The sequence below is a fragment of the Drosophila guanche genome, unplaced genomic scaffold, assembly GCF_900245975.1.
Source record: "Drosophila guanche unplaced genomic scaffold, DGUA_6, whole genome shotgun sequence".
Lineage (NCBI taxonomy): Eukaryota > Metazoa > Arthropoda > Insecta > Diptera > Drosophilidae > Drosophila > Drosophila guanche.
In genome coordinates, this window is record NW_022995745.1 from 3996247 (window position 1) to 4009984 (window position 13738).

The 13738-nt window shown below is 46.1% G+C and overlaps 1 protein-coding gene across 6 annotated transcripts; it reads left to right on the plus strand.

The window, feature by feature from the left end:
• Positions 1 to 982: 982 nt before the first annotated feature.
• On the plus strand, positions 983 to 13284 carry LOC117581115 (alpha-actinin, sarcomeric). Of its 6 annotated transcripts, none has more exons than XM_034268035.1 (10): positions 983 to 1087; positions 2431 to 2733; positions 7322 to 7738; positions 7817 to 7970; positions 8132 to 8283; positions 10479 to 10571; positions 10636 to 10986; positions 11050 to 11228; positions 11530 to 12664; positions 12728 to 13284. In XM_034268035.1, the coding sequence occupies exons 2-10, from the start codon at positions 2620 to 2622 to the stop codon at positions 12884 to 12886; spliced, it is 2754 nt and encodes a 917-aa protein (XP_034123926.1). In that variant the 5' UTR covers positions 983 to 1087; positions 2431 to 2619; the 3' UTR covers positions 12887 to 13284. The 6 variants fall into 6 exon arrangements, 5 of the variants coding, with proteins under 5 accessions (XP_034123926.1, XP_034123925.1, XP_034123928.1 ...); XM_034268034.1 differs by having other exon boundaries at positions 997 to 1087; positions 2428 to 2733; XR_004573628.1 differs by lacking the exon at positions 983 to 1087 and having other exon boundaries at positions 2369 to 2733; positions 12728 to 13095; positions 13127 to 13284.
• The last annotated feature ends 454 nt before the right edge of the window (positions 13285 to 13738 follow it).

Consider the following 13738-nt stretch of genomic DNA (forward strand, 5'->3'; position numbering starts at 1 on the left):
CACGCTCGCACAGGGTGACTCCTGCATTGGGAGGCGGAGTGATGCAAAAAATATATCTGACGACTTTTCCTACCAATTTTACACGCACACACAAGGTAGTAAGAGGGAGACGCTGTCTGAGAGGTCTCTTTGGCGCATACCACACTCAGTCACCAACAACAGCAGCAGCAGCGACGACAGCAGAGCAGCAGCAGCAAAAAAAAAAGCTAAGCACTGGCTAAACGAGCTAGCAGCTTTGATGCAGTGATGTTACATTCAAGAAGCTAAACATGTTTCCAGGATATTGTACAAAAACCCCCGCTCTGAACCATGATCAAACGATATTTTGACCTAAAAAAAACAAAAAATTAATGTTCCATCTTCAGTGAGGCATATTCACGGAAGTTTTGATTTCAATGAAGTTTACAAACGCTCTGGGAATATCTGCTGTAAATTCATTTTTAAGTACATATATCAACCTGCCAAGAGCTGGTAGGCTTTCTGCCTATTTTAGAACTCATAAAAATATGTTACACTAAGCTTACTTTTTAGCAAGAATCTATTTTTGTATTCCTTAAATAGATCAAATTATATAACAGATCTTTAGATAAACAAGTCTTTGTTTGAAAACACCTATTTGCCTCTAATTATAATTCCACCAACCGATGAAACAGTCAATGTTTTTATAAAAATACACTAATGAGCCCAAATAAGAAGACTGACTAAACCGGGGCTGTGTGCTGCCTCGTTTGCCCAGTGCTTGGATGCTTGGATGCCGAATTCATACTTTCTTTTGGCCACCGCCAGTCACCCACCCACCACCCACTCACACTCTTTCTTCGTGTGCGCGGCGATCTTCGGACCCGACCCAAAGCAAAACGCAAACCGAATCGAGCCGAACCGGCTCCGATCCGATCCGAGATCCGATGCTGTCGCTGCTGCGACTGCGACTGCACGGGCTCCTCGACGGCAGCGGGCGGCGGTGGCCAGCCCCAAGAGTGGGTCGGCGGCTGGTCGTGTGTACGATATTCAGTCCCCAGTTGGCGCGACATCAGTTTTGAGTTGGCTTTCAACGCGAGCGGGTCTTTTCTCTTCGCAAGCGACACACGTAGATATTCTTCCTCCAATTGTCATTCCACCACACATTGTTTTGTTGTTTTTGTTTGGTTTTATGCACACAATTTTTCGTTTCGTTATATATTTTTTTTACCGTTTTTTTTCTCGTATACATCTTTTTTTGTACTCGTTTAACAAATAAATATAAATACAAAAATTCAAAAAAATTAAATTGCAAACAAAAGGAATAAAAACCCAAAAAAAATCGAAAAACTTTTCAACGAACGTATTACGAATACATGCGCTGGTGTGTATGTGTGTGTGTGTGTGTATGTGTGTGATGGTTATATATACAAAAAAATAAATCTATCCATGTACATATATTATATATACGCATATCTGAACAAGATACATATTTATATGGTATATGGGTACATGGAAAGTTGAAAGATATGTCCAAAACGGCCAGCAGAATGGATAATGTGCTACCAACAGAATCGAACTTAATGCATACACAGTACAGACGACAGTTAGTTCCGATTTCCGATCCGGATTCGCATTCGTAATTTGCGTTGAGCGCGTATTTCTCAAAATTATTTCAAATATGTACCAACACCCCCCGGCCACCACCACCCTCCGCGACCGTCCTCCCCCCGCACTGGCGGTTGACGTTGACGCCGAAAATAAAACTTTTTCAAAACATACTATTTTTAACCGATACGATCCGATGAGATACGAAAAACGAGCGGAAAATACAACAAAAAATTACAAAAAAATAAAAAAGCTAAACGAAAGCAAAGAAAAGACAAGCGAATAAAGCAAGAAAAATAATTAAGCAGCAAATTAACGTGTTATACAACGATTTTTCCCCATTCTGCATACAATATACATAGCTATGTATTTTTACATAGTATGTATACATTTTTTTTTTAATATTTGCTGTTAATTGTGCGATTCCAGTAGAATTGGGAATCGGGTAAACGGTAAAACGGGAGCACGCGCTTATGGAGCAACCACCTGTCGGTCGGCGGCCACCGTTAGAACTTCCGTTAAGCGAGCGATGTACATATCGGTGTCCCTGTCCGTCCCATACACGCTTAGCCACTCGCGGCTTTGCTTTCGCCTGATGTGCATAAGAAACTTTCAGGATCTGTAGGCTGAAGAAGATTTAGCTCCATTTCGTTTCGTTGCGTTCTGCCAAACAATCGATCAATCAATCAATAAGCCAAAGCACACACAAACGTAGACACACACACACACACTGAGGTTGGGGAAACTGCACCAGTTAAAGACTGTTATACCCCACTAAGAACTAAGAGCAGAAAGAGAAACAAGTACAGTGAACCAATCGAACCAACCTCCATCTCCACCTCTCCTCTCCATCCCTGCCAGCAGCAGCAACTGGATCAGCATCATCTGAGCAGCCAAACGTCAGCCGCAGCAGCAGCAGCCGAGCAGCGAGAGAAGCAGCGCCCAGAAGACACACGCACACACACACACCCCAAGAGAGAGTGCCAGTGAAGACAGTGAAGAGTGTGTGCCAGCGAGAGCAGGAAGAACAGTAGCACCCCAGACACAAGCAAGATGATGATGGAGAACGGTCTCTCCATGGAGTACGGAGACGGCTACATGGAACAGGAGGAGGAATGGGAGCGTGAGGGTCTCCTCGATCCTGCGTGGGAGAAGCAACAGAAGAAGGTGAGTGCCGTACCGTGCCGGATCAATATATTCCCCATTCCATCTATAGAATACATACGCATACGTACATATGTACATATGAATATGTAGAGTCCACCATTTGCATAGATATAGAACACATAGTATCCGTATATATGTAGATAAGTACATACGTACAATATGTGCTATATATGCTTCTGGCCAAGTTCTATATTTTTGTTTCGATTATGTTTCAATATTTCACTGAGAATCGCCGAAAGCAACAAAAAAAACAACTGTGAAAACACACAAAAGCTCGGCGCGCATTTAAAAATAGAATTCTCTTGCTTCATTTTCATGGCTCTTGCTCGAGAAATGTTTGAAGATAGTACAAAAATAGTTTGTTGCTGTTGCTGTTCAGGAACCACATACACATATTGTACTAGTATATGCATAGGCAACCGTAAATATAGCGAGTATATCTATTCCCATTCCCAATTGATCGTTTATCATTATGAAAAGCATAGGAACATTGAATCGAATCGAATCGAATCTCATCTGAAACTGAACATCCAATTCCCACATTCCCGCTATCTCCCACCCACTGGCCGGAATCGAACCAAACCCAACCCAACCCAATCAGAACCGAAGGTTAGATGTATAGGCCTCCCATTCAATTATGGTCTTGTTGAGGTGGAGTGCTGACTGGCTGGCTGGCTGTGCTCTTTCATCCCGTTCGTTCGTTTGTTTGTTTGCTTTTTGTCGTCGTCGCCGTATGTATGTTACCAGCGGAAGCGTCTGTTACCGTTACCTGTAGGCCAGCGCAGCAAGCAGCAGTAGAAGCAAGCAGCACCCCAAGCATCAGAGAAGCAAGCAGTAGAAGAAGAAGCAACGACAGCAGCCGAACAGCAACTAATTGCCACCGTGCAGATAACGCTGGAGTGGGGCAGATGAGGGAGATACACACATATACATATATCTCTTGCCATATATCTATCTATCGGGTACACAACATGACAAATTGTCATTTGTTAGAGCATATCTTCGGGAAGCCCCAAGGTTGATTGCCAACACTCTCTAGCACTTTCCATTGGATGGTTTTTTTTCTGTGAGATGCATTCCAACCCAAAGAGATGGGCAGCCCACACATATATTTACATGCATGCATACATATTTATGTAGATACATACATATAGGATACATATTGTAAGTATCTATATGCATAATTCTATAAATTGCTAGCAAAATGTAGTGCAAGGCTATGTTTTTGACACGACGCCCCGTGACTGCCTAGGTAGGCGTCGACAAGCAACGGACGGACGGACACCGACAGGCGGACAAATGGACAGACGGACGGAACAGAACGGAACGGACACGGACACGGCTGCTATTGACAATTAAAAATAGCCAGGCGCAGGCATTCCTATGCACAAGATTTCCACAAGATTCGACGAGAAACGACCACCGAACCACCACACACCCACCCACAGCCCGAAGCAACCGAACGAACCGCAAATGCAATGACAAATATCTGCCCAAAGAAATTAAGGTGAAAATGAAAATGAGAATGAAAATATGAGGATTCTTTTTTTTTGTTTTTTGGCGGTCGCCAGGTCACAGATGACTTGAGCTTGACATGGTCACACCTCCACCTGTGTGTGCTTGTGTGTGTTGGACGGGGAGTGGAGAGTATGTGTGCGTGGCATCCATCTCCACCTCACTCTCTCTCTGTGATCCTCCTCTCGAAATATCTACATACACATGAATGTGTGTGCATAGACATTTCGTAACCGTAAATTACCAAGCAGAATTCGTCATTAGGCTGCCAGTGCCAGTGCCTCATCTCCTCCTCCACCACCTTCTGCTATTTCTCCTTTTCTCTCTCTTCCTCTGCCTCTGGCAAGCGTTTTTGTTGTTTTCAAAAAATGAAAGGCCCCAAAAAAACAAAAAAAAAGTGGCGTTTCTGTTTTGTGTGTTTACATTGATCGCAACAAAAGGTGGCAAAAGGTGGGTGGGTGGTTTGGTTTGGTTTTGTTGATTGGGTGATTGGTTGGTTCGTCGGTGTGTTGATGATGAGTCTTACTCTGCCTCCCCTTCCGATTTCCGAATCACTCTCTTGTTCGCTTTGTGACTCATCATTCCTGGCAGTGGCCGTGCCGTGTCGTTCCGTTACGTTCCGTGCTGTGCTGTGGCCGTGCTTATGGGGTGGTGTGCGGTGGGTAGGATCAGTCACAGGGTTGCCACCCCTTCTGCCTCACCACCATCACAGACACGGGCACAGGCCCACAGCCGCCGACCTGCCGACTGACTGGCCGCCATGTGCGAATGAGTCCATGCTATGGGGCCGCTCAAATTACACTCGGCTAAAAATGGGTGTGCAAGAGCGAGTGCGTTGCTGCCAAGGAGAGCTTTTGGCAAAAGCTCTGTGCTCGATGGCAGGCAGGCATCTAAATTAAAGAAGCAACCACATTCATATGTATGTACATACATATATACATACATTTATGTATGGGCGAGTATATGTATTAATTTCTTTTATTTGCTTGCTTGTTTTTTTGGCGCGTGCGCATTGACTTGGCTCGCGATTGCTCAATCGATCGCCTGGCCAAGATCATAGACCAGGCCAGACCCAGACCCGGCCGGGCCAGGCCAGGCAACTTTAAATGCAGCTTCCTCCTGCCCCGATCAAGCAGTCCCCGACCAACCAGGCCTGGCCAGGCCACTGCCTGATAACGGTAATTGATCAGAGGCGACGCTGAAAACGGGTTGGCGGAATGCGCCAGCCGCCAGAGCAGAGATAGTGACAGAGAGAGAGAGAGAGAGAGAGGCAGTCGCATAGGCAGAGAGAGCAGCGTGGAGTTGTGCAGAGTCAAAGACGAGCCTAACTAGCGGTAAGCCGCTTGTTGCTGCTGAGCGACTTGTTTGGCGACGAACTGCAGCCGGCAGAGGCAGCTTCACTCTGACACACACACAAATGCATACAGCGGCGCTGGTTGTTGGCCTAGTTATACCCTAGCAGGGGGTATTATGATATTGAGCAGATGTTGGTAATGCAGAGAGAAAAGCATCAAAAGAACATTGTACTGGGAGTCCTTTTTACATACTGCCTTGTATTATAATGTATAAACATGCAAAATGCAGATATTTTAATATGTAATACATCAGCTGGAAATAGCTGTCACACGCTCACTCACTTTGAAATCCAAGTTCAAGGGTATCCAATGTTTGTTCCTTCTTTTCTTTTCCTTCTTCAACATTGTTATGCTTTGAGTGGGTTAAGAAAGAGGTGGGGTAATGTGTAATCTGTCCCCGCCGACCGTTTTGATCGTTGCCTCTGTGTTTGTGTGTGTGTGAATAGTGAGCGATTTGCATTAACAGTTGCATTTCTTGTTCTCGACTCTCTTCTAAGTCACCAGTCGAACAGCATCCCATTGTCTCACGCACATAAAATAACTGTAAGCTAATGGCTAATAGAGTCTACTAGATATCCACAGCCCCAGCCACCACTCACCCCTCTTTATTTCTCTCTCTCTGGTGTAGCTGTCTTCTTGGCTGCTATCGGTGATCCATTCTCATTGGTATCCCATTGTGTATGTCGATCTCCTTCTACATATATAGCATATACATTTATCACCACGGGTATTTCCTTTTCAATCGCTCGATTCCATTCACCATCCATTCCATTCATTCCTCTTCCTACTCCTGCTGCAAATCGGTTTACAATTGTTTTGTTCAGTTCTGGTGGGGTCACACTTTGTATGGTGGTGTCTCCATATTTACATAATATTCCCATAAACTGCATTCTGCTCTGCTCTCTGCTCTGTGCTCTGTGGGCGGATCACCCTACCATATGGGAATTAAGCTTCGGCTTTGCTTCTTGGCTCTCCATCTCTCTTACTCTCTTTCTCTCTGCTCAAAGAGCAATAACAATGCACAGTTGTAAATTTACACGTGAAACGAGGAAGAGTCTTGCGGGAAGTGACAAAAGCGGGTGATCGTGAGGGAGAGGGAGTGGAGAGAGAGGAACTGTAGAGCTCCAAAATAATGAAGTGTGTGCAAAAAAGAACTGGTTTATATTTTTATATGCATGTGCATGCGCATACATGTGTATGCATGCATTGGTATTGTATGTTTTTCTTGTTTTCTCTTTGTTCTTTGGCTGATCTGTCCGTCTTCGGCGTCTGTTCCCATTCGGTGAAAAATAACTGCAACTGTCAGCCTCTGTTGAAGCAACAACAACAACAACAATAAGAACAAGAACAAACAGTAACAGCAGCAGCCTCACTGACAGTAGCCCCCACATCAGGTGGAGCGAGTGGTGTGTGGGCTGGGGAGTTGCTTGCCGACAGATCCCATCAGAATCGTCAACCCCAGCGACACAGCAACCCGCTTCTTTCTGAGCCGCTAAGGCGGCAGACATTGCCCTTAATGGCTGGGAAAGGGCTGGGCGAGAGTGGGCCAATCGCTGTTGGATCACACAAGAAAATATGTAATTCAAAATAGGCTGCATATACAATAGATTGTGTTTAGTTTTGAGACCATTTAAGGCTTCCTCTTTGATTCTTCCCAAAATTGTACTGCCTCGTTCCCTAGTAACCAAAATGTTTATTTTTATACAACCTTTCCTTAGACATTTACCGCCTGGTGTAACAGTCATCTGCGCAAAGCTGGCACCGCCATCGACAATATAGATGAGGACTTCCGCAATGGCCTCAAGCTGATGCTGCTGCTGGAGGTGATCTCTGGTGAGACGCTGCCCAAGCCCGATCGCGGCAAGATGCGCTTCCACAAGATCGCAAATGTGAACAAGGCCCTGGACTTTATTGCCTCGAAGGGTGTGCACCTCGTGTCGATTGGCGCCGAGGAAATTGTCGATGGCAATCTGAAGATGACCCTCGGCATGATCTGGACAATCATCTTGCGCTTTGCCATACAGGACATCTCCGTTGAGGAGATGACCGCCAAGGAGGGTCTGCTGTTGTGGTGCCAGCGCAAGACGGCTCCCTACAAGAACGTCAACGTACAGAACTTCCATCTGTCGTTCAAGGTAAGGGATCCATCATGATTCCATCATACATGAAATACATATTTGATCCATGCTCTCTCTCTCTCTTTCTGCTAATAGGACGGTTTGGCATTCTGCGCTCTCATCCATCGCCATCGCCCAGATCTGATCGACTATGCCAAGCTTTCCAAAGACAATCCATTGGAGAACCTGAACACTGCCTTCGATGTTGCTGAGAAGTATCTCGATATTCCAAGAATGTTGGATCCAGATGGTGAGTTTGTCGGGTCTAATTATCTCGTTTTAATTATCATTTAAGGCTAGTGCGTTGGGGGACCTCAAATTGAATATGAATAATGTTTAGTATTAGGTTTAAGTGAGGGATATCATCGTGACGTGATATCGTATTAATTGATATATTGAACAAAAAACCAGATTTGATCAACACACCGAAACCGGATGAACGTGCCATCATGACGTACGTCTCCTGCTACTATCACGCCTTCCAGGGAGCCCAACAGGTTGGAAATGTGACGCATGTACCCGAACCCACAAGACAATACACCTACGTCCCGAATAATTACAATGTGACTAAACTTCACCACGATACACATAAATATATATGTAGATAGATATATTGTTCTATATATCTACCTATTCATTACTCGTTCTAAGTATACTCTGCGATATTGTTGCCCGTTTCGATGCAGATGCCATGCAACATCCCTCCTCTGCCAGCCGGGGGATATCGCCTCAAAATTGCGCTTTCATATACATATACAATGTCTACAGTTATATGAATTTTTATATGTGTTCAATTTTGATTTTCCCCTATTGCCTGGAATATTGTTCGTTGTCCTGCATTTGCATCCGCAACCGCAACTCAATTTCCCCACTAACTGCCCCCGAATCATCCGACAAGCCAAAGATTGGCTAAGCGAGAGCGATCTCCGGCCACACTTTGATCCTGTCCCCTCTCTTCTTTTGCTGCTGCAGTGTGACCCTGCTTTTTGTTAAGTTAACCTATAAATAACCATAGAAAGTTCCATTGGCAGCACGTTCAGATTTGGAATGAGCGCGTTATACAGGACAACTTGATCCCTGATCAGTGATGAATACTTGCGAATTGTGTTACCTAATCCCTGATCACTGATACCTTGTCCTGTTGAATGCGCACAATGTATCCTTTCGCTTATGGTAAAGCACTGAGTGTGCTGCAGTGGAACAAACGTATTACTTGTATATAGAATATATCCTAAATGGACTCTGGAACTCGATCCATGCCTGCCACAAGAGGGGCTCGGTGTGGCTCGAGTACCAGAGTCCGCTGAAGGCATGAGACTTACCAGTTACTAAACCGATATTGTGGATGTTGATGATGATGCCTGCCAAAGGACTAACACCAAATTATGAATTAACTCATTTTGTCTGTTTGTTGCTTTCTCTCTCTCTCTCTCTCTCGTCTCTCTTTCTTTTTGTATCTGTCTGTGTGTGTGCGCGCACCGCCCGCCTCTCCGCTCCGCTCCGCTCCGCACATCAAACAACAAACGCCATTAACAACAACCAACAACAACCAAACCAACAACTGCAACTGCAACAACATATGCCAAATTCCCTATCAAACACACACACACACACACATGTCACACCATCACACACACACACATACAGATTTGCAGAACACGGCACTGCCCGATGAGCGTGCGGTCATGACCTATGTATCGTCGTACTATCACTGCTTCAGTGGCGCCCAAAAGGTCTGTTGAACACAAAATAAGCAAAAAAAAACACAAAAAAAAAAACAAATGCAAGAAGTAAATAAGTAATACATAAGACATGGGTACATAAGGGTACATAATCCCCTGGGTGTTCCATCTCTCCAATGATGTATACATACCTTTTACATAACCCGTACCCATTTACATACATATTTACATACAATACATAATGCGCTAGTCCTATAATCCTATATTAATCTAAATGCGAATGGCTTGCTCTGTCAGGACATCCGCTTTAGCTTTTTTCTACTCCTGCAAAGAGAGAGTTTTTATTTTTATTTTTTTGAAAAAGAAACCCTTGAAAAATTGCAGAATGCTTAACGTCAATAGAGCACAGTTTTATAGAGATAAAGTCCGTTATATGTCTGTGTGTCCATACCGAAAGATCTGTTAAAGATATAAAAAGATCTGATCACTGATAAACTTTTTCCTTTTGTATCAAAACTTGTACCTCTGTTCAATCCGATCTATGTACCACATTTCCACTATTACTAGCAGTCATTTTCCTAGTTCAAACATTATTAAACCTCAAGTTTTGCCTTAAAAAACTAAACCAAAGCTTCGGTAACACACCCAAAGAATCTTCTAGGCACGCGCGCGCTCTCTTTCGTTTTTCTTTCTCTTTTTATCTGTTTTTTTGTCGTTTCTGTTTTGCTCTGTTTGCTATCGCTCCTCTCGCTTGGGCATGTTCCGTTACGCAACGCTCAGTGGCAGCCAGATCTCTGGCTTCGATCTCAACCCCCCCAAAACCCAGTTCAAAGCTGCAGAAATCGATGCATATGCAGATTTTGTTGCCACTGTCGCTGGCTTTTGATTTTTGCTATTTTCGTGTTCCTTTGTTTCGTTTGTTTTCGTCTCGTTTCTGCTTTCGACAAAAAATCTGAGTTGGTTCCGTGCTTCACACACACACGCACACTCAGAGCCGCCCACAATCAGAAGCCTTCTAATGAATTCTTTTTGTTTATCCTCTCCCCCCACCCCCAATAATCCCATAAAATCAACAGGCGGAAACGGCTGCCAACCGCATCTGCAAGGTACTCAAGGTTAATCAGGAGAATGAGCGTCTCATGGAGGAGTACGAGCGTCTGGCCAGCGATGTAAGTGAACGTAGAGGAGTGTTCCTTGCTACGCCTTTGTTAATTTATTCTTTCTGCGAAACAGCTGCTGGAGTGGATACGCCGCACCATGCCGTGGCTGAACTCCCGCCAGGCGGACAACTCGCTGGCTGGAGTGCAGAAGAAACTGGAGGAGTACCGCACGTACCGACGCAAGCACAAGCCACCGCGTGTGGAGCAGAAGGCAAAACTCGAAACCAATTTCAACACCCTGCAGACGAAGCTGCGTCTGTCGAATCGTCCGGCCTACCTTCCCACCGAAGGCAAGACCGTGTCCGATATCTCGAACTCGTGGAAGGGCCTCGAGCTGGCCGAGAAGGCATTCGAGGAGTGGCTGCTGGCCGAGACCATGCGCCTCGAGCGTCTCGAGCACTTGGCCCAGAAGTTCAAGCACAAGGTACGTGCCCGTTTTTCCTATTAATTATTATTTGTACTCATCTGTGGATGGCATTTCGCATAGGCCGATGCCCACGAGGATTGGACACGCGGCAAGGAGGAGATGCTGCAGTCGCAGGACTTCCGCCAGTGCAAGCTCAACGAGCTGAAGGCCCTCAAGAAGAAGCACGAGGCCTTCGAGTCCGATCTGGCCGCCCACCAGGATCGCGTTGAACAGATCGCCGCCATCGCCCAGGAGCTCAAGTAAGTCGCAGTCGAGTGTAATGTCGATCGAATGCCATAAAATCTAATCTATACCCAAATCCGCCTGCTGCCTAATGGCCCAATGGGCGCACATGTTGAAACCGCGTGTAAAGTGTGAGGTTAGGTAGAGAAGCCACCACCCATTGAACTCGTATTCGATCTGCACATCTCTTGGCACACCATTCGCTTTCACATTCGCTCATTTGATCCATTTAAGCCACGCATTCTCATGATCCCTTCCCTGATCCCTCGGCTAATCCAAGTTCGATAATAATCAATGCGTGTCTTGTTCCACATTCAGCACCCTGGAGTATCATGACTGCGTGTCTGTGAATGCCAGATGCCAGCGCATCTGCGACCAGTGGGACCGTTTGGGTGCTCTTACTCAGCGTCGCCGCACGGCGCTGGATGAGGCTGAGCGCATTCTGGAGAAGATTGACATCTTGCATTTGGAGTTCGCGAAGCGTGCGGCACCGTTCAACAACTGGCTGGACGGGACACGCGAGGATCTGGTTGACATGTTCATTGTGCACACCATGGAGGAGATCCAGGGCCTGATCCAGGCGCACGATCAGTTCAAGGCGACGCTCGGCGAGGCCGACAAGGAGTTCAATCTGATTGTGAATCTGGTGCGCGAGGTGGAGTCCATTGTGAAGCAGCACCAGATACCCGGCGGTCTGGAGAATCCCTACACGACCCTGACCGCCAACGACATGACCCGCAAGTGGAGCGACGTCCGCCAGCTGGTGCCACAGCGCGACCAGACGCTGGCCAACGAGCTGCGCAAGCAGCAGAACAACGAGATGCTGCGCCGCCAGTTCGCCGAGAAGGCCAATGTGGTCGGTCCCTGGATCGAGAGGCAGATGGATGCCGTGACGGCGATAGGCATGGGACTGCAGGGCTCCCTGGAGGATCAGCTGCACCGCCTCAAGGAATACGAGCAGGCTGTGTACGCATACAAGCCGAACATCGAGGAGCTGGAGAAGATCCACCAGGCCGTGCAGGAGTCGATGATATTCGAGAACCGCTACACCAACTACACGATGGAGACGCTGCGTGTCGGCTGGGAGCAGCTGCTCACATCGATCAATCGCAACATCAACGAGGTGGAGAACCAGATCCTGACACGCGACTCAAAGGGCATCAGCCAGGAGCAGCTGAACGAGTTCCGCTCCAGCTTCAATCACTTCGACAAGAACCGCACCGGCCGTCTCACGCCGGAGGAGTTCAAGTCCTGCCTCGTCTCGCTGGGCTATTCGATTGGCAAGGACCGACAGGGCGACCTGGACTTCCAGCGCATCCTCGCCGTCGTCGATCCCAACAACACTGGCTACGTTCACTTCGATGCCTTCCTCGATTTCATGACCCGCGAGAGCACCGACACCGACACTGCCGAGCAGGTCATCGACTCCTTCCGCATCCTGGCAGCCGATAAGGTGAGTCACTCAATCCCTAAAGCTCTGCTTAATCTTATAACCTTCCCATCTCTCTTCCCTTAGCCATACATATTGCCCGACGAACTGCGCCGCGAGCTGCCCCCAGATCAGGCCGAATACTGCATCCAGCGCATGCCACCATACAAGGGCCCCAACGGTGTGCCCGGTGCCCTGGACTACATGTCCTTCAGCACAGCTCTCTATGGCGAAACCGATTTGTAAGCTCCGCGGCTCACGCAGCCCACGAGGATACAAAAAGGATAGAAGAGAGAGAGAGGAGTAGAAGCCGAGCCAAGCCCAGCAGAGCATAGCAGAGCAGGAAGAGAGCCGTGGCCAGATCATATAATAATGCTAAACTCTAATAATAATAATATTAATAAACATAGATTTATTATACCTACACTCGTAACGGTAACTTCAGAAGAACTTCAGTGAGAGCGACACACAGAGAGAAAGAGAGAGAAGAGAGAGAGAGAGAAAGAAGAGAGAGAGTACTATCCATGAGAGAATATTTATAGCTTTCCGTCTCGAACCGATGATGTGGAGTGGGTGCGGACCGTGCCCCCAAAAAGCCCGCACACACCACACACAAAACACATACAATACATTATATACATACATATATCATATATATATAAAAATGTATATATATATATATATTTTTATGCAGGATCTTTATCAATTGTAAAACAGCAAGAAGAAAAGAAGAATGGAAACATCATCAGCACATCGAATGTCGTAAATCTAATTCTAAATTTAAAAACCAAGTCCAAAACATAAACAAAAACCATACAAAAAACTCTAAAAACAATATTTTTTGAAATTTATGTTAATAAAAAAACAAAATCCATACCATAAAAAACCCAAAACAAAAACGAAAACGAAAAGAGTGAACGAAAAAGCACCCAAAATTAAAGCGAATCTGCGAATGGCTGCCAGATCCCAGCAGCCTAAGAGATAGACAGCAAAGAGAAGCTAAAACACGCGTGGAAAGAGTTCCAAAGGAAAAGGGGTAGGGTACTCAGAAGGAGATGGCACTAGATGCCTAATAACGGGAGTCCGAGCAAAGGCAGA

Excerpts from the sequence above, each read along its gene's own strand:
- LOC117581115 (XM_034268035.1), top strand. The coding sequence starts at position 2,620 with ATGATGATGGAGAACGGTCTCTCCATGGAGTACGGAGACGGCTACATG. Across the intron at positions 7,739-7,816 it reads ACTTCCATCTGTCGTTCAAG|GACGGTTTGGCATTCTGCGC; the intron begins GTAAGGGATCCA and ends TTCTGCTAATAG. Across the intron at positions 8,284-10,478 it reads ACGTCCCGAATAATTACAAT|GCGGAAACGGCTGCCAACCG; the intron begins GTGACTAAACTT and ends TAAAATCAACAG.